At 28.6% G+C, this 19,609-nt stretch overlaps 1 protein-coding gene across 1 annotated transcript; it reads left to right on the forward strand.

Moving 5' to 3' along the window:
* Positions 1-7,209: 7,209 nt before the first annotated feature.
* Positions 7,210-17,802, forward strand: LOC135958356 (protein takeout-like). Its single transcript, XM_065509263.1, has 4 exons — positions 7,210-7,366; positions 16,056-16,293; positions 16,899-17,144; positions 17,216-17,802. Exons 1-4 carry the CDS (start codon positions 7,282-7,284, stop codon positions 17,412-17,414), a joined length of 768 nt encoding a protein of 255 aa, XP_065365335.1. The 5' UTR covers positions 7,210-7,281; the 3' UTR covers positions 17,415-17,802.
* The last annotated feature ends 1,807 nt before the right edge of the window (positions 17,803-19,609 follow it).

The following is a 19,609-nucleotide window of genomic DNA, read 5'->3' on the forward strand; positions in this document are numbered from 1 at the left end:
GTAAATAAAACGTTTGAAAAAGACGTGTTGCTAATAATTGAATTAACATAAATTACCATAAATATAAACAAAATCTAACTTGAACATTTTGACGTCACAAATATAAATTTTGTGAAAAAAAATCAAGTTTTTGAACTCAAAACTTATTAGTGCAGAGTCATTAAACCTGCAAGGCGTTCTTTGTTGTCATAAATTTTCCATTTTTTTTTTTTAATTTTAAAGCTTTCTTTTTTTGCAAAACTATAATAAAAAAATTAATAAAAATCTATATTGAAATGACTAGTTAAATTGCATATTAGAAATAAAACTTTAATAGTATTAATGCAGGTATTCATTTAATTTATTATAAATAAACAAACACAAGAATATAAATAAAATAAACTAGTTTTTTTTGAATTTACTAATAAAATATATTATAACTACTTAATAAATAAACTAACATAAGATGTTATTTATAAGTAAACATATATAAATAAATTTACATAAATATTATTCAATTTATTTGACGGTTTTTATTAAATACAACTTAAATACGTCAAAGAACTGCGAATTTATATTGATCATGTTTCTTATCGATCATGTTTAGTTATGAGTTAAATATTAGCAATATTAATTTAGTCGTTTGCAATGTAACATTAAAGTTAGGAAAATTTAATTGAAACTTTCAAGCTATTTAATATTACCCTTTTATAGCTTAAAAAGGTAAATGTGAGTGAAGTTAAATTTCTAAATTTATAACCCTAGACACAAACCAATAGAGTTCTAGTTGAGTTAAAACAAGTAAGAGAGCTATATTCGGCTGTGCCGAATCTTATATACCTTTCACCAAATTATACTTCAAAATAAAAATTTTAAATATTTTTAGGTAAACAAAATCTATTTCTTTTTTCCAAAGTGTTTTTTTTCATTTATTGGAAAAAACATTTTTTCGAATTGTTTTTAAAATTTTAAAATTTTTTTTTGGTTTTTTCAATTTTTTTTTAATATTTAGGGCAAAAAAAAACTTGGTGAAAAAATAAATCGGGTTAAAAAATATTTTTTTGACCGATTGTCGGTCCAACTTACTATGGTCTTATATATGTATGTCATTGAGAAAGTCTTTGAAATATCTATCATTAGATATCCATATTGTCTATATTAATGATTTAGTAATCCAGGTATATGGAAAAAAATAGGTCATAAATCGAGATTGTCCCGGTTTTTTTCTTTATATCTCAGCCATTTGTGGGCCGATTTTCTCGATTTTAAATAGCAACCGAGCCGGAAGAATTCCGGAAATATTGCTGTATGAATCGTGTATGAAAATTATTTGGGGGCTTCGGAAAGTTGATTTCAACAGACAGGCGGACTGACACACGGACATGGCTCAATCGACTCCGCTATCTATAAGGATCCAGAATATATATACTTCATAGGGTCGGAAAATTATATTGTGAAAATTTCAAACGGAATGACAAACTTACATATATATACCCTTCTCACGAAGGTGAAGAGTATAACAAGAAATTTACTAAGGACTGAGATCGAAAAAATTTAATAAAAAAAGAAACCACTAAACCAACAGTTTTGATTTTTTTTTAATTTGATTGAAATTATTATTACAACTTACAAAAAATATTAATTTTATAGTTCTAATCAATAGTGATGAATTTACGGACCTTTTCCGGAAACCCTTCCATTTGTTCGAACAGGTAGTCCATCTCCGTTTAAAATCTACCACTATTTTGGACACCTCTTTTGTGCTCTTCAATTCTCTCCACTAGCCTTAGCTCCTGGCAGTTTGAAGGATTTGTTTCTCTTGGTAGAAATAACACATTGTATTTCTTGTACCACTAAAGACCTTGCTTACCATCGTGACAGGATGCCAAATTAGGCCAAAAATAAGTGGACACATTAAGAAGTCTTATGAATGGAAGCCTACTCTTTTATAAACATTCCTTGATGTAAATTTAGGAAATTATAGAGGCCTTTGTAACAAATGATTGGCTTCTTTTGCGGTATATTGCTTGCCATACCAAGAACTTCTGGGGAAAATTTTCTGCTTTTGAGTCCTAAAATTTTCTTCAACATTCCCTCCAGCATCAGCAATATAAAAATTTTGACACAGAAGCTGAGAAAAATCTGCCAGAACATACGTTTCATCATCCATTACGCAGCAGGTATTTTTTTTGTATAAAATTTAACTTCAATTTCCGAGCTCTGTCTTTAGCTTCTAAATTTTTAGCAGAGTTCCTGTCAGGAACTTTTTGAATCTTGTATGTTATTAACCCTGCATTGGCTTTAACTTTTGGTACCAAATAGTCCGAGTACTGAGCTAACCCGACTGCTTTCCTACCGAATGTGTTGGATGTTCTTTTGAAAATGCTTTCAATTTATTGGCTTTAGAAACATCATGTGGACCATTCCTTCTACCTGAACCAGGTTTTCTATCAATGGAAAAGTTCTCCCGATAATGTTTAACAACATTGGAATCAGTTTGACGGCAGACCTTTTATGGTTTGACCAAATTTTTGTAGGACCAAATATTAAATAACACTGTGTGTAATTTTTTGAGTCATGAAAATATAACCATTTACGGACACCACTACGTTATTAAATACAAAAAAAAGACCCGTGTGTCCCAGTTTTGCCCAAAGTCATGCACTTTTTTTATGGGGTCCCAAATATTTGGGGCCTAAGTGTAATTTTTGCAAAAAAGTGATAATATTTTTAGCCTCATATCTTGCAAACAGTTCGGAATTATGATTTACTCTAAGACTTTCGAATTTTTTAATGTTTTTTGCGATTTTGATCTTGAAGATGAAGTTTTTTTGCAATTTGTGTTCTTATGACAAGGGCTACAACTTTGCCTCAGAGAGTAAATCAAAATTCCGAACTGTTTGCACGATATGAGGCTGAAAAAATTATTGCAAAAATTACACCGAGGCCCCAAATCTTTGGGGGACCATTATAATCAGATTAACAACAAATGAACATAATAGCTGACATGATTTACAAAGGTAACTTGATCAAAAAAAAAAATAATAATTGGGTTAAAAGTTTTAACGAAAACCGTGTGTCAATGTTTTTTCGATCTCAGTCCTTAATAATTTCATCTGCGTATATGACTAGGGTGTTTAAAATTCGTTTTCTGTCTAATAAAATACTTCTACTTAACATTTACAGGTACTTTCGATTTTTACGCAAACTGAAATACACGTTTTTTCATACACAAAAACCGAATAACAAAACATTTTATATTATTTTTTTCAAACAGTTTCTAAACGATTTGATAATATTGTCTGTATTGTACGCACAACATATTCATAATGTGCTTAGCACCTTAGAGGTATGAGGTTTCATATAAATTGAACATATTAACAAATTAATTATATGGTTTTTCTACCAGAATTTAACAATTGTTTTAAAAAATATATGTACATTTCAGACGGTTTTTAAAAATGTCAGTCGTGAAACTTCTTCAATATATCACGATAAATATAAATAAATAATTAGAATATGACCACCATTGTATGCTTTTAAATTTAAAAGTAATCAAAAAATATACAAAATTTTTTTTAAAAATCGTGACCACAAATTCTACAAAATTTTTATAAACAGAGCACACATTCTGAGCATGAGCACACAGACAGACTTCTGTGTGGAATACAAAATTGTTCAAAATTTAATGAAATTTAAATATTTTTTTATTTAAATTCATTTGCTTTTGGCTGAACATGCAAGGATCCAAATTGGTGTTTTATTTAAAGTCGCGTGCCATTGAATTTGCACTGAAACAATGAAATTTATGACGATTTTTTTTAATGATTTATGATGGTAATATAATAAAACATTTAGCCAAAAGGTTAATATAACCATTTAACAAAAAAATAAAAAAATCTGTTTAAACGTTTAATTAATGGCAATTTTAATCGTAGAAAACATTAATAATTAAGAGGATACAGTAAGTGGCAATGCAATGAGTACCAGCTACAATTTATTGAAAATAAAATTATACATGGGTTATACTCGTAACTTGCAAAAATAATGGACTCACTCTCATCTTAAAGTATTCCAACCTTATAATCAAACTACAGGTCGTAATTTTTAAAATGACCCAACTATATTTGTAATGAAATTAATAAATGGACATAGCTATCACAAAGAGTGAACAAATGGTTACATAAACCTGCTGCTGATATTTTTGAATATAAATAAAGCATACAATTAAATGGTTCAGGTAGAAGGAATGATCCACATGATGTTTCTAAAGCCAAAAAAATAGAAAGCATTTTCAAAAGAGCTCCGGTAGGAAAGCAGTCCGGTTATCTCAGTACTCGGACTATTTGGTACGAAAAGTTAAAGCCAATGCAGGTTTAAAAATATACAACGCTCAAAGAGTTCTTATCAGAACTCTGCTAAACTATTTAGAGGCCATAGACAGAGCACGGAAATTGAATTAAAATTTTATAAAAAATATACATGCTGCATAATTTCTCAGCTTCCGGGTCAATATTTTTATATTGCTGATGTAGAAAAGTTTAGGACCCAAAAGCAGAAAATGTTCCCAAAAAGTTCTTGGTATGGCAAGTAATATGCAGTTGCGGCAAAAGAAGCAAAACATTTGTTATAAAGGTCTCTATAAATACCGAAATTTATATCAAGGAGTGTTTACAAAAACGGATGTTTTCATTCATAAGACTTCATTATGTCATATTGTCATAATGTCCTAATATTTCACAATGGTTTTTATTGTTTTTCAAGCAAAAAATGTCCTAAAATAATACTACTCTGTATGCTATGTTTATTGTGTTATCGTAACCAACCAGCAGAACCCTGCGCCGAATGCCTAAGCTGCCGAATCGTGATATGCCGAGCTGCCTAATCGTGATATATTAGGACATTATGACAATATGACTGAGACCATATGACGCTTTGTTGGCACAAAATTCGACATTTTCGAAGCAAAAAAAGTTTTGTTGTTTACACTATAATGTTCAATAACTAAGTCAGAATAAATGACAGATATTTACCCTTCAAAATGATATATAAGTTATTAAAACAGATACGCCATATATTACATATCCCGCATTTTTGAGAAATACCAATCGGCTCAGTAGTTTCGGAGTTATAAAACAAATAGTTTCGGAGTTATAATAACAAATTGAAGCAAAAAATATATTTTTTACATGAAAATAGAATTTTTTTTGTTTTAAAAAAATCATAAAAAATCAAAGAAGGTAGCAATTGTTCAGATTTATTGCTTTATCGCAAAGCCGTATATAATAACAAAAAAATGAGATATCAAAGATAAAAATCGATGGATTCATTTCGAATTTATTCACAATTAAGTGAATTCGCTCATTTTCACAAAATTTTACTTTTTTGTTTGATTTACATAAAATTGTGTAGTTAATGTTCTTCTTTCGATTGATTAAATTTTGAAAACTTTTTCCCCATGCTATGTACAAATTTTTACATATATATTGTGTTTTAATGGACTCAGTAGTTTCGGAGTTATAATAACAAATTGAAGCAAAAAATATATTTTTTACGTGAAAACATAAATTTTTTTTTGTTTTAAAAAAATCATGAAAAATCGAAAACTGCAGAAATTGTTTAGATTTATTGCTTTATCACAAAGCCACATGTAATAGGAACAAAATCAGATATCGAGCATAAAAACTGGATTATTTTTGAATTTATTCACAATTAAATGAATTCGAAAAAAAATTAAAAAAATTTGTTCACCAAAAAATATTTTCAATCTTTATCTTAAAGTATACTTTCGTTAAGGGTGTATAAGATTCATCGGGGATAATTTCTGATTTTTACCCCCTTGGATCCCTGCCAGTGTTAATATCATAATCCTCTTCCAGCTCCTAAGAATTTGACCAGATACTGTACTTTTTAAAAACAGCTAAAAAATTGCATGCATTTTGTTTATGTAAACAAATTTGTTCATCTTCTAAATATGTTCTCTTTTAACAAATTATATATATTTAAATATTTGGTGGACTTTGTTCAGCATCTGAATATAAATAATAGTCAATAACTACCGTAAATACTGAAATTAAATTAATAATTATTTTAACAAAAATTCAACATAAAGAATAAAAGAAGAAAAATAAAAACTAAACAAATTTTTGATTTAGAATTCTTTGTGAACATAGTTGGGCTTTAACAATTTACATATAATTTCGTAAATGATCAAACTATTAACTTTTTTTATTAACGAAAAAAGAGCTGCTAACAGGTCCCAAACTAATTTATATGTATGAAAGCGAACTTATGATAATGAACCTGTGAGACTCGATGAAAATGATGACGAAGACAATTTTTGAAATTGATTTTTTTTTTTTTGTTCATTTTGTATTGAAAATATTTTACCGGTAAATAAAAGTGGAGGAATGAATGGGTATGTATGTGTTCATTTTTTTATAAGAATAATAATGCTAATAATATGTTTAACTTTTTTTGTTGTAAAGTCTACCCAGTCAGAATCGAATCGAACAGAACAATAAAAATTTCGAAAAGGAACTGAATAACAAACAAAATATCAAGCGACTGCAAAACACAACGCAGGCGACTACGTCGGCATGACAACTTATGTGTTCATACTACATACTTTCCTACATGCATATATTAACAATGATGACTAAAATAAATAAATAAAATACAACAAATTATAATCAATTTAGCAAAGATTGTACAAAAATAAATAAATAAAAGTTTTATGGAGAAATAAGAGAAGCTAGCAAAAACAACCAAAAACTAGATGAATAGTAAGTAGTAGAGTAGTTACCTACGTAGTAGCAGTTGTAGAATCTTGTACAACATTTTGTAGCTCTAGCTAGAAGTTGTCAATATTAATGATACGTTGTTGACCAAAACAAAACAAAAAAAAAAAGAAGTTTTCGTTTTCTAGCCAAGCTCAACAAAACAAAAAATCGCCAATCGAATAAAGAAAAAAAATATTATAAATGCCAGCGTAGGTCTAGAATTTAATTTCAGTTTAACATTGACATTGGTTCAGACATTGCAAAAATTAAAGAAGAATTTTGTACACTTCAAAAATCCTTCCTCAAAAATCATAACAAAGAGAATTTAATAATAAAAAAAATCTGAATTTTGTTGTATGATAAAATTATAAATAAATAATAGTAAAAATAAACATTTGTATTTGTAGTGAACCAATATTTTTTGACATTTAAAAAAAAACGGTTTAAAAAAAATTGCCTTAAAAAGCAAAAATAACTTAAAAAAGATTGAATTATAATTGGTAAAAAAAAACATTAAAAAATGTCTAATTTCGCGTTTTTGTGTCTCGCAACTATAAGTTGCTGCATGTTCTTCTTTTCAAATACTAAAGCTGCCTCAACATTTCGTAAGTTTTAATTTAATATAATTATTATAATAATAATAAATAACAAACATTTAATAAAATTAAGTTTCAATAATAGAGCTTGAATAAAAAAAAAAAAAACTATTGCATTTTTTCTTTTCAAAAAAAATGTTGCAGTTTCAGCCGTTTGCTCTTTAAACTAATTTTTGCCCTGCTATCTCATTTTGTTGCTATTACATGTGGCTTTGCGATAAAGCAATAAATCTAAACAACTTCTGCTGTTTTCGATTTTTCATGATTTTTTTAAAACAAAAAAAATTATATTTTCACTTAAAAAATATATTTTTTGCTTCAATTTGTTATTATAACTTCGAAACTACTGAGGCGATTAAAACACAATATATATGTGAAAATTTGTCCATAGCATGGGGAAAATGTTTTCAATATTCAATCAATCGAAAGAAGAACATTAATTACTCAATATTATGTAAATCAAACAAAAAAGTTAAATTTTGTGAAAATGAGCGAATTCACTTAATTGTGAATAAATTCGAAAAGAATCAATAAATTTTTATTATCGATATCTAATTTTGTTGCTATTATATGTGGCTTTGCAATAAAGCAATAAATCTAAACAATTTCTGCAGTTTTCGATTTTTCATGATTTTTTTAAAACAAAAAAATTTAATATTTTCACATAAAAATATATTTTTTGCTTCAATTTGTTATTATAACTCCGAAACTACTGAGGCGATTGAAAAGCAATATATATGTGAAAATTTGTTCATAGCATGGGGAAAATGTTTTCAATATTCAATCAATCGAAAGAAGAACATTAATTACTCAATATTATGTAAATCAAACAAAAAAGTTAAATTTTGTGAAAATGAGCGAATTCACTTAATTGTGAATAAATTCGAAAAAAATCAATCGATTTTTATTTTCGATATCTCATTTTGTTGCTATTAAATGCAGTTTTACGACGAAGTAATAAATCTAAATAATTTCTGCTGTTTTCGATTTTTCATGATTTTTTTTAAACAAAAAAATTTAATATTTTCACATAAAAATAAATTTTTTGCTTCAATTTTTTGCTGAGGCGATTAAAATGCAATATATAAACGAATTAAAGGTAAATTTGAACTTTTCTAAGTTTACTTCAATAATATCGAACTAACCCTTTTTGAGTTATCATAAATTATGTGCAGAAACATCTAAAAAAATTCAAAATTTTTAAAAAAATGTTTTTGGTGCTCTTATTTGAGTTTTATGATCTAAGCTTTCACGGTTTTTATTTAAAATAATCTACAAACTCACTTCTATTCTACATAAATAAGACCAAAAACTCTCAGCTTGTTTAAATTAAAAAACAACATTGAAAGGTTTTTCACTTTTGAAATGCTTGGAATTTGAAGAGTATTTCAAACCAACAAAATCAATTGGACATGTCAACTGTCATGCTTGAACAGATAGGAAGATCTAATTGTTTTAAAAAAATAATCTTTGATGTTATTTTTCATGAAGTTATTCACTTTGTGTATATTAGTTAGAATGAATGGTCAAATCAAATTAACAACAATTAATCTTATAAAAAGACTGCAAAGAATTGAAAAGCAAAAAGAAAAAAGAAAAAAATCGGTCAAAAATAAGTTGTTCCTCACTTGGAAATGCCTTTCATTTAATATCCATATTGTCTATTTACATCAGTTTATTTTAATTAATTAGAACTAATTTAAATTAATTAATTCAATTTAAGCTTAATTCCCAAAAATCTTAATATAGAATATAAAAAATGTTTGCAATTCATTCCATAAAACAAATCTCAACAAAATTAAATATTTAGCTTCATTCAAATAGAATTTATAATAAAATTGAACAATGTTTTAACATTTCGTTAATTCAAATCTAATCCAAATTGAATGAAAATATTTTTTCTTTATTCAATTTGTTTTCAACTTGTCTATAGTATATTTGTAATTGAAGACAAATTAAATCATCCTAGGAAAAGCAGTTCCATAAGAACGCATACATATAGCCTGAACTCATTCTAGTTTGGCGTTGCTTTTAAGAACATTTCTAGAACTAGTTCTTCCCTCATTGTTTTTTTATTCAAAATTGTAAAAGTTGGAACCAGTTAAGGACAATTTTCGTTTATTTCATTACATTACAAAAAAAGTATTTTAAAATGCCGTCTTATCAATTTTTGGATCTATGTTCATTCTAATTTGGCATTGGGACTAATGATTATTGTTTGAAATTTTTAACTTCGGAACAAGTTCTATGGAGTTCCTTGGAACGTTTCTGGAAACAGTTCTCTAATCAATGATTTTTGTTTGAAATTGTCACCATCGGAATCGCGATATATAGCTAACACACCTTCTTCAGAACGTTTGTAGAACTAGTTCTTCCATCATTATTTTTCGAATTTGTCATACTTGGAACCAGTTCTGGCAACCAGTTAAGGACAATTTTCGTTTATTTCATTATTTTACAAGAAAAGTATTTAATCTATTTAATGTTTGTTGCTTTCATTTTTATAAATGCCCACGATTAATGCTCTTAAAAAAATATTTTGAAAAAGAATCGATGCAAATTGTTTTCAATAAATAACAAATTTTATTTGCTTAACGTACTTATGCAATTGGATTAATATAACCATCCAAATTCATCGTATGTTCCATTTTTGTTCATCAGTATTAAAGAACAACATTCTTTTAATGTTTTTCCAAAACAAAATTATTTTTTTTATATTTCCCTGAAGTTCTTTCGTAATTAGTTCCTATTAAACTCTATATAATATCTTATGAATCACAAAATTATTCTTCAGAACTTGTTGCGATATTGTTATCAAAGAATCTGAAGAGGTTCTGGTTATAGTCGTTCTAGAACTAGTAATTTTGGAACAAGTTCTAAAACTGTTCCTGGAATTCAATAACTTTTTAAAGCTAATTTGTAATGGATTTGAATTAAAGAATCAGTGCCATATGGAGTTGATTCTATAAAGAATGAGTTGTCAAAGGAATAAATTCAAAACTTTTGAAGTCTGTACTACAGAATTAAGCCTATTAATTAATTCATACTGAATTCTTTAAGGGAATAGTCAAGATTATGTATTAAAACGATATTCATTAATATGAAATTAAGATATAATGGTCTATTCATTTTATAAATTTCCTTTTAATTAGTCAAATAGTTTTGAAGATAACTAATATTAAAAATCAATCGATTTTCTACTCCTAGTTTATTTAATTCTTAACCCCCATTAACAATTAAGTCTTAACCTTTAGTTAGCACTAATCGCAGCATTATTACATTATTTTAGCTACCACTAGCTGTAGTTAAATTTAAATACAATATTTATTATAATTAAATATTAAACAGAAACTCTTTGAAAATCACTTAGTTTTCATATAATTTTTCAGTATTTTTCATATATATTTAGACCAAGTCTAGAATATTTTCTGACAGGCTATTCTAAGGTTTATTTTGAGTCTTTCGTAATTTAGATTTAGATGCTGTTTCGATTATGACATTCGCTGTTTCTAACTTAGTTTTGGATTTTGATTTTTTCTGCACCGTTCTCTTCAATACGCTTTTCATATCCTGTTGAAATTTATTTAAATATACTAATGATGATCACCCCTATCGCGAATCAATATTTCCAATGAAATATTTTCCCTTTTCATTTTTCGATCATCAACTTTGTTCAGGTGAAAAAATTCGCCTTGTTGTGAAATTTTTAAATGGAATTTTGTAAACAATAATCAGCTGTACGAACAAAATTAACTATTGTGAATGAAAAGTTCATGGGAATATCACGATAGCAATTTTCCCTTCGAGGGAAATGGATATTTCATGGGAACAAAATTTCACATAATTATTAATTTTCACTTGTTTAATTCCTGATACAATTAAATCAATTTAGAATCATATTTTGAATTACTGCCTCAAAAACTATAGAACTCATTATTGGCTTTAGGAAATTTTCAAATATTAAAACTAAAAATAAATGTAATTTTTAAATGAGTGACAGAGTAATTAAATTGTGTTCCCAATGAATTGCAATTTTTACATCAATAAATTGATTCCAATTGTCATTTCAAACTTTATTATTAAAATATCGTAATATTTATTAAACAAACATTTTGCGTATGTCTCAGAATTCATATGAATTTTTTAAAAATTCAGATAATTCATGGAAATATTTGTTTGGAATAAATAAATGAACTGTCATTCAGTGAATTAATTATTTATTAGACAAATGTTCTAGGTTTTTTTCTTAATTGATTTTCTCACAATTAAATACTGTTATTAACACAATAAATATTGAAATAATTATAATTAGTTTGAATGCTTTTATTTGTGGGCTATTAAATTTTAAAATACTTAAGTGTTTAGAAAATTAAAAAGCTCATTAACTTGAGATTACTTGAATAAAAGTGGAACTGGTTAAATAAGGTGTAATTTTAATAGTATTAAAATGATTTAAAAAATTTATCTAGTCTAATGTTAAAAAGTTATTTTTGCATCTAATAACCCCCTTAAAATCAAAAACTTCATCTAAAGTTAGCACTAACTATAACTCCCTGATTCAGAAATACGTATGAAAATAAAGTTCGAAATTATTGTATGAAATAGTCAAAACTTATATGAAAACTCAGTGATTTTCTAATAATTTTTCAGGCCTGAATCAGGTCTGTAGTTAAATTTAACTACAAGTTAGTGGTAGCTTAAATAATGTAAAATTTATTCGTGAAAATGTTCAATATTAGTGCTGTGATTAGTGCTAACTAAAGGTTATGACTTTATTGTTAATGGGTGTTAAGAATTAAATAAACTATTGTCTAATTCACAATCGTTGTATGTCATAAACATTTTTCAAACAAAATTTTCGAAACAAAAATAAAAGAATTTACGATATACAACGATTGTGAATTAGACATTTTCTACAAATTGATTATACTACGGTTATTTTAGATATTTAATCTGTTTCATAATTGAATTTCCAATTTTTCTCATGATATTAATACTAATTTACTAATTGTGTTATCTACAAAAATATTTGCAAACTCACAATGACATTTTACTGAATTTTTATGCTTTTAAGCATTTCTTTCTTTCTAACCTTTATAGATTTCGAAATTGCTTTAAATTAGTATGCGCAAATTTCTATTTTAAAATTACAACAATGAAAATTGTTGTTAAAAGATGTGCAAATATTTGCTTTAAACTCAAATAAACGATTTTTTTAACTTTATAGAAATAACTTTGGTAGAAATAAGAAAACGTAGTTATTTTAAAATGAATTTGTTTATATTTTGGACACTCAAATTATTTATGTAAATAAATAAATTATTTGGTAAATTATACACATTTTTTTACTGCTGTTCTTAAAAATTTCAACTCAAAATTTGAGTGGATTTCACAAAAATGTATGCCGCCATTCCTCATCGTTCTGTACAGATTTACATATATGAAATAATTTCGTTTTAAAAAACACCACAGAAGTTTATAATAGGTACATTAAAGGTTTGATGAAAAATATTCTAATTTTATGGTTGTATCATGCAGTGATTGGTTTAACTTCACTTTGAGTAAAAATACTCAACTTTACAACTTCAAAATTGGAAGCATTAACTATAGTCATTCAGTGTAGCGCTTCTAGATTGTTTTTTCCTTCTCTGTATAAACTTTTATATGTCTTTGATTCAGACTAGATTGGGGATATGATCAAAGATATCCTAAGGACTGAAATTCAAACTATTTGGTGTGCAGTTTCTCCTGGTTTCTCTATAGCGTATTCATTATAGATAGCAAAGAATAAAACGGGTCTCACAAAAATGTGTTGAGCTTGATGTTGTTCCCAGAGTGTTATTAAAGATCAGATATCCTGAACAACGTTAAATTATTGTGCTTTCCTAGTAGGTTCGGAAACGAAACTACCGAACTCATCTGTAACGATGATGATGAATATCCTGTACTTGTCTGTCTGATATCAGAGAATCTTTGTACCCCTTAAGCTTTTCCTCCAACTTTCTCTAGAGTTTGGACTCTAGATTGTTAGGTCAGTGATAAATTACGCCACAGTATGGTCATCTTCGTGTTACTTAGTGGAGGAATTGAAAACTAATACCTTAAGTACTGTTATAGCCTGCATTTGGAAAATTATGTACTCCCAGCCATGAAACATAATGCTGAGTTGACAGAGCAGTTCATACTGGGATGTAATCGGAGCTGTCCTCCAAACTATAACATCATACAGTTGGAGCCTAACCGAGGCATGTCAGGAAGCACATTCGCGTGTACGAGAACATACAGATGCATGAGTAGAGTGGAGCTCGACATCCGAGGCATGTTAGAAAGGATATTAATTTGTACGAGAACAAACAGAGATATGAGTGGCGTGGAACGATCGATATAATTCCTTTTTTCCGCAGTCTATAAATTCAGAAACAATTATAAAACTACAAAGGACAAAATCAATAAGATCTAGCTCCAAATATACTTTAAAAAAAGGAAAAGGGAGCACTGTTCTAGAGTAACTGAGTTTGACTTATATTCCTGCCTGGAAGATAGACGGAATCTTTTAAAGAATAATGCCAAGATACTTAACATCTTCATAGAACTCAGATTAGAAACCTATTCCTTTTTGAGAATGAACTTGTAGTCTTTAGGATGAGTGGTTTTCTAAATTATGCCATTCACTGATGCTAAGCTGGTTTTACACAATTATTTTTTCTCTGGCGGAAATCGAACCCGCAACCCTTAGACTGATAGTTCAGCATACTATCATCAAGTCTATCAGGGCATCATTCTGCAAAGTCCTAGCTATTGTTGCACTTCCAATGATATCTCGTATATTTGTCATGCACACTTTTAGTTTGTTCATATTCTAAAGGAGTTCGAAGAAAATTAGTCGTCGTGTAGCAAATTCGACAATTTCTTTAGCACTATTCAACTAAGATGTCTTGAACTATAGTTTTTTTCTATGGAAGCTTCTTCGCATTCTATGGTGGCCACACGATGGGGAGAATCTCCTTCTACCGGCAATACTGGAGATTTGCAAGCTGGCGAATGGGAATCATGTACAGACACAAAAGAATCTAGGCTATCAGCTGTCGAGCGTATGTACAATCCTCAGAGGTCGTTTAAGTAACTCCAAAGATTTTCTTTCGGATATTATAGCCTGCATATCTATGTCTTCCGGGACATTATATTGATGAGCAAACATACGCCTGTCTCCTATGGCTGGTTTCTTTTCTGGCTTTTTGGTTTCTATTTAGGTTTATTTTTCATCATCCAAACTGCGTGCCTAAGTAATGATGCTTCGATCGAGTTTTTTCCAAACTACTTGACTTTCCATCAATGTTCTTATGATGTACTACAGGATCCCTCAATATTTTTATTCATTTCCTGGCTCTATGCTATTTTTTTTTGGTGACTTTATGATCATGTCATTCTCCGATCCTCAAAACTGCGACTGCGACCCTCATCAAATATAAAACTGAATTTTACCAAGGAATTATCAAGATTTCCGGGAGCTTTAGCTATCAAGACATGATCTTCGGCTCTGCTTTTGAATTCGGTTTCTATAATTAGTTTGTCTTCTTCGGTCTTTAGAAGAATTTTTGTCTTCTGGACTTAACATGGTAATAGTTTGCTTCATAGCTTATTCACACAAATTTTGTTGTCTCTCTTTACGCTTGGCTTCTGTTTCTTCCTGGATTTTACTCTTATCCTTGCTTAAACGACGTGTTTCTACAGAATGTGGCCTTTATTTGGGGCTTGTTTTCTTTGCTTTTCCACCATCTTTCTTAATATCATCGGCACTAGTTCTACGTGATTCTGGACGAGATCTTGATAGTCCAGTTTTGATTTTTATACCTGTTTCCCCAAAACCCAAATCTTAACCGGTGCTCTCAATACTGCTGGCTCTTGATACTCCTGGAGGAGTCCAATCTCTAAACTTGTATGTTAAATGGTCTCCAATCTTGAGTTTCATTTCTGATTTATTATACTCTTCACCTTCGTGAGAAGAGTATATATAAGTTTGTTATTCCGTTTGCAATTTCCACAATATAATTTTCCGACCCTATAAAGTATATATATTCTGGATCCTTATATATAGCGGAGTCGATTAAGCCATGTCCGTCTGTCTGTCGAAATCCATTTTCTGAAGACCCCATTTATCTTCGGGATCCAAATCTTCAGACATGCTTTCGAGAAGTTTCCTATTTAAAATCAGCAAAATCGGTCCACAAATGGCTGAGATATGAGGAAAAAACCATGGACAACCTCGATTTTTTACCTATATCTGGATTACTAAGTCATTAATAAAAACAATATGGATATCTAATGATAGATATTTCAAAGACCTTTAAGCTCTGCTTTAAGGTTTACGTTTTCAGAGGATTTCAATACTAAAGAAACTTGATTTTCATTTGAAACACACATTTTTTAACAAATTAATTTAAAAATTTTCAACTAAAAAACTGAAAGAAATATTTGAAAATATTAAGTGTAACCATTACTATTATTCTGATTGTAAACAAACAGTTGTAAGTTTTTTTTTGTTAAATTTGTTCATCTTTTGGAATAAGGAGACAAAGTAACTAAAACCTATATTGTGCAGCGTAACCATTGCTTTTTTTTTATAAATTTATAAACATTTTTGGCAACATTTTTTTTGTGTTAAATGTTTTTTTCTTAATCGGTTTCTTTTTCATTTTAGCCGCTGATATACCACGCTGCCATCCGGGTGATACAGATTGTGTGGTGCGTACCTCTTTAAATTTAATACGTCAACATGCGCGCAATGGTTATCCGGCTGCAGCATTTCCCACTGTTGAACCATTCCATTTGAAACAATTCGATATCTCAGATGGTCGTGGTGGTTCGTTAAGTTTAAAATTAAATTTCCGCGATGTTGATGTTGTGGGCCTGTCTGGTGTGAATTTCGATCGTGCTGTGTAAGTATTTATTTCAATGTATTTTATTTATATTTTTGGGTGGATTTTTTTTTGTTTGTTTTTTTTTGGAATATCAAAGGCGGTTTTTTTTAATATGTGTATGTTTTTGCTTGGGGAACAAAAGTATCACAGTAAATTCCTGCATTCTTAAGATTTTAAGGAATAAGTTAAAGAGTCTGCGGCAGCGTATGGAGCTTGACAACAAAATTTAATTTTAGAATTTTATGTTGGCTTGGGTTGCAAGTAGTTTTTTGTTTTGAAAGATATTAAGAATATAAAATGTGTAAAATAAAAGGCTTCTCTAACTCTTCCTTGTTCAAACCCAAAATATTCAAAAAATTAATGTTTTTTTTCCTAATAAACAAAATAAATTTTTATTTAAAATGAAACCTAGTTAGAAACATAGATAAAATATAAATAGAGCGAAACGTAAAAATAATCACGAGTGTGATTCTCACATTCTCACCATTTCGATTTTGACAACTTAGTTGTTTTTGACAGGAGAGTTTCCGATCTATGGTTAGAAATATCAAGAATAAATGTATTTACTATTAACATTCCATTAAAATTATATATTAATTTTCTTATTTCCATTTTCCTTTCAGTGGTTTCGGAGCTGATCCTTCTACCTCCAAATTTGAAATGTATGGCAGCTTCCCAAAAGTCACCATACGTGGCAAGTACACAGCCGATGGCCGTATTTTAATTCTGCCCATACGCGGTGATGGCAATGCTGACATTACCCTAGAAAATTCTAAATTCTCGGTTAAATTCAAGCCCTCTGTGCATCCCAAAAATGGTAAAACTTATTTGATGGTAGACAAATTGAAAGTGTTGATTGAACCCACAAAGTAAGTTAAACTATTAATAACTAAATGCCATTTATATTTATAATTTTATTTAAATTTTTCTCATTTAACAGAATGACCATACAATTGACCAACTTATTTAATGGCGATCAGGCTTTGGGCGCTCATATGAATCAATTTTTGAATGAAAACTGGTTCGATGTTTGGTCCGAATTGCAGCCCTCTGTCCACGTGGCCATTTCCGAGGTCATGAAAAGTATATTGACGCCCATTTTCAAGAAGTTCGCTTATGAAGACTTGTATGAGAATTAAATTTTATATTAAAAATTTTGTTTAACTTTAAGCTTGTGGAAAAAAAACTGTGAATTTGTTTTTAAGTTAACATTTGTGTGGTTTATTAGTTTTTAAATGATTTTCATTATTATTATTATTTTTTTTGTTAATTTTAAGCGACAATTTATAATTTCCGTATTTGCAAAAAAAAAATTATCAAAATACGGAAATTTGTTTATACTCATTTATAAATAACTCATAATTATCATACCACAATTATATAATTATAATATTAGTATTTTTTTTTTTAGTTTTTTATACATTAATATTAAAAACCATCTGTTGAATAATAAAAATATTGAATACGAAAAGAAAAAGAAATAAATGGTTATCGTTTAACATATTCAAACAAATCAATTTAATATAATTGATGTTTTATGTTTATTTATTTAAAAATATATTTAAATGACTGAAAGGTAAATGATTAAACATAGTTGGTGTGAAAAAAACGGCCAAATTAGATGTTACCCTACAATAAGCAAGTTTAGTTTATTTAACGGTTGAATACGATGTCCACATTATTTTGATTTTCAAGGATTGGGACAGGAAGAACGAGCTTCCAATAACGACACCGAACTGGCTGTGCGATATTGGAAGCTCGTCAATCAGCTGTAGATGGAAGCACTATCATTAGAAAACCCTCATACTTCTAGGACTCTTAACTAAAATTCATGGAAAAATAACTGGTACACAACCAGCTATCATCCTAAATAATAAAAAATAAATGTTGTTTATCAATTCGAAAGATTACGGTAACGTTTATTTGTATAACTTCGGTAATGATATTTTAACAATAAAAGTATCATCAATTTCAATCAGACTTAAATTACACAGGTCAACAAATAAAGAAAACAATTTTGGTGTCAAGATACAGCTAATGGTCTTGTATTAGGTGTTCATTGGCAACAACAATAATGTTTTTTATAGGGTATATTGATTATGTCAGTACGTTTGTAACATATCAAAATATTTGTCGCAGACCCACATTAGTATATGGGAGATTTCATGTCAAGTGAACCAATTTTTAAAATCGATGTCTTCCGATCGGAATGAAATTTGCACCAAGATTAGACCTATTGGATAGTAATTCAGATACAATTTTTCAACAAGATCGGTCAAGAACTCTCTGAGTTGACAAACATGTGTTTTTTCTCATCCATGTAACTTATTACCTATTGTTCTTAGCAAAATATGCCCCAAATAGTTTAGATAGCTATTTCTTCAATCTTTCAAAAAAAAATATTTAAAAATAATAAAAAAAATTGAATATTTTTTTGTACGAAATCAAAAACTTTTTTGACTTTTTTTTCAAAATGGACCCTTTTTTCTTAAAAGAAATCTTTGATATTTTCCTTGAAGACCTATTTGGTTGCTTAGTGGGATGCGAGTTCGATATCTATCAAAATGTTTTGTAACTCAAAACAAGCTATTTTTGACTTTTTTTGCAAAATCAAAAACTTGACATTTTTTTTTCAAAATTAGCCCTTTTTTATTTTTTTTTGCTCAAAAGAAAGCTTAGGTCTTTTCCTTGAAGACCCTTTTAGTCGCTTAGTGGGATGCGAGTGGGATATCTATCAAAATAAATATTTTGTAACTCAAAACATAAAATTTTTGAAATTATTTTGCCCTTTTTAAAATTTTTTTTCGCTCAAAAGAAAGTTTATTCCTTTAAGAGGGTTTTAGTCGCTTAGTGGGATATATATCAAACTAAATGTTTTGTAACTCAAGATATACAATTTTAGATTTTTTTGGCAAAATCAAAAACTTTTTTGATTTTTTTTTTTACAAAATGGGCCCTTTTTTCTATTCCTTTATGAGCTTTTTGGTCTCGTAGTGGGATTCGAGTGGGATATATATCAAAATAAATGTTTTCTAACTCAAGACGTACTATTTTTGAGTTAAAACATTTATTTTGATATATATCCCACTCGAATCCCACTACCATTGGTTCACTTGACATGAAATCCCCCATATATATTGTGGGTCCTCATAAGATTCGAAGACGATCTGGCTACAGTGGTGGCCACCAATTTAAGACAAATACTTGAATTTTTTTCATCAACTGAATTTTAAGTGCGATAGAGCCAAAATAAAAGGACCTCTAAGGGTATGAAATTTATTATTAATGTTTATAGTTTCTGAAAAATGTTTGGAAAAATCGGTAAAACATATAT

The sequence above is a fragment of the Calliphora vicina genome, chromosome 1, assembly GCF_958450345.1.
Source record: "Calliphora vicina chromosome 1, idCalVici1.1, whole genome shotgun sequence".
NCBI lineage: Eukaryota > Metazoa > Arthropoda > Insecta > Diptera > Calliphoridae > Calliphora > Calliphora vicina.

What these genes read in the sequence shown, in the direction of transcription:
- LOC135958356 (XM_065509263.1), top strand. Translation starts at nt 7,282, where the DNA reads ATGTCTAATTTCGCGTTTTTGTGTCTCGCAACTATAAGTTGCTGCATG. An exon ending in GTGAATTTCGATCGTGCTGT is followed by an intron (nt 16,294 to 16,898) that starts GTAAGTATTTAT and finishes TTTTCCTTTCAG; the next exon opens with TGGTTTCGGAGCTGATCCTT. An exon ending in GTGTTGATTGAACCCACAAA is followed by an intron (nt 17,145 to 17,215) that starts GTAAGTTAAACT and finishes CTCATTTAACAG; the next exon opens with AATGACCATACAATTGACCA.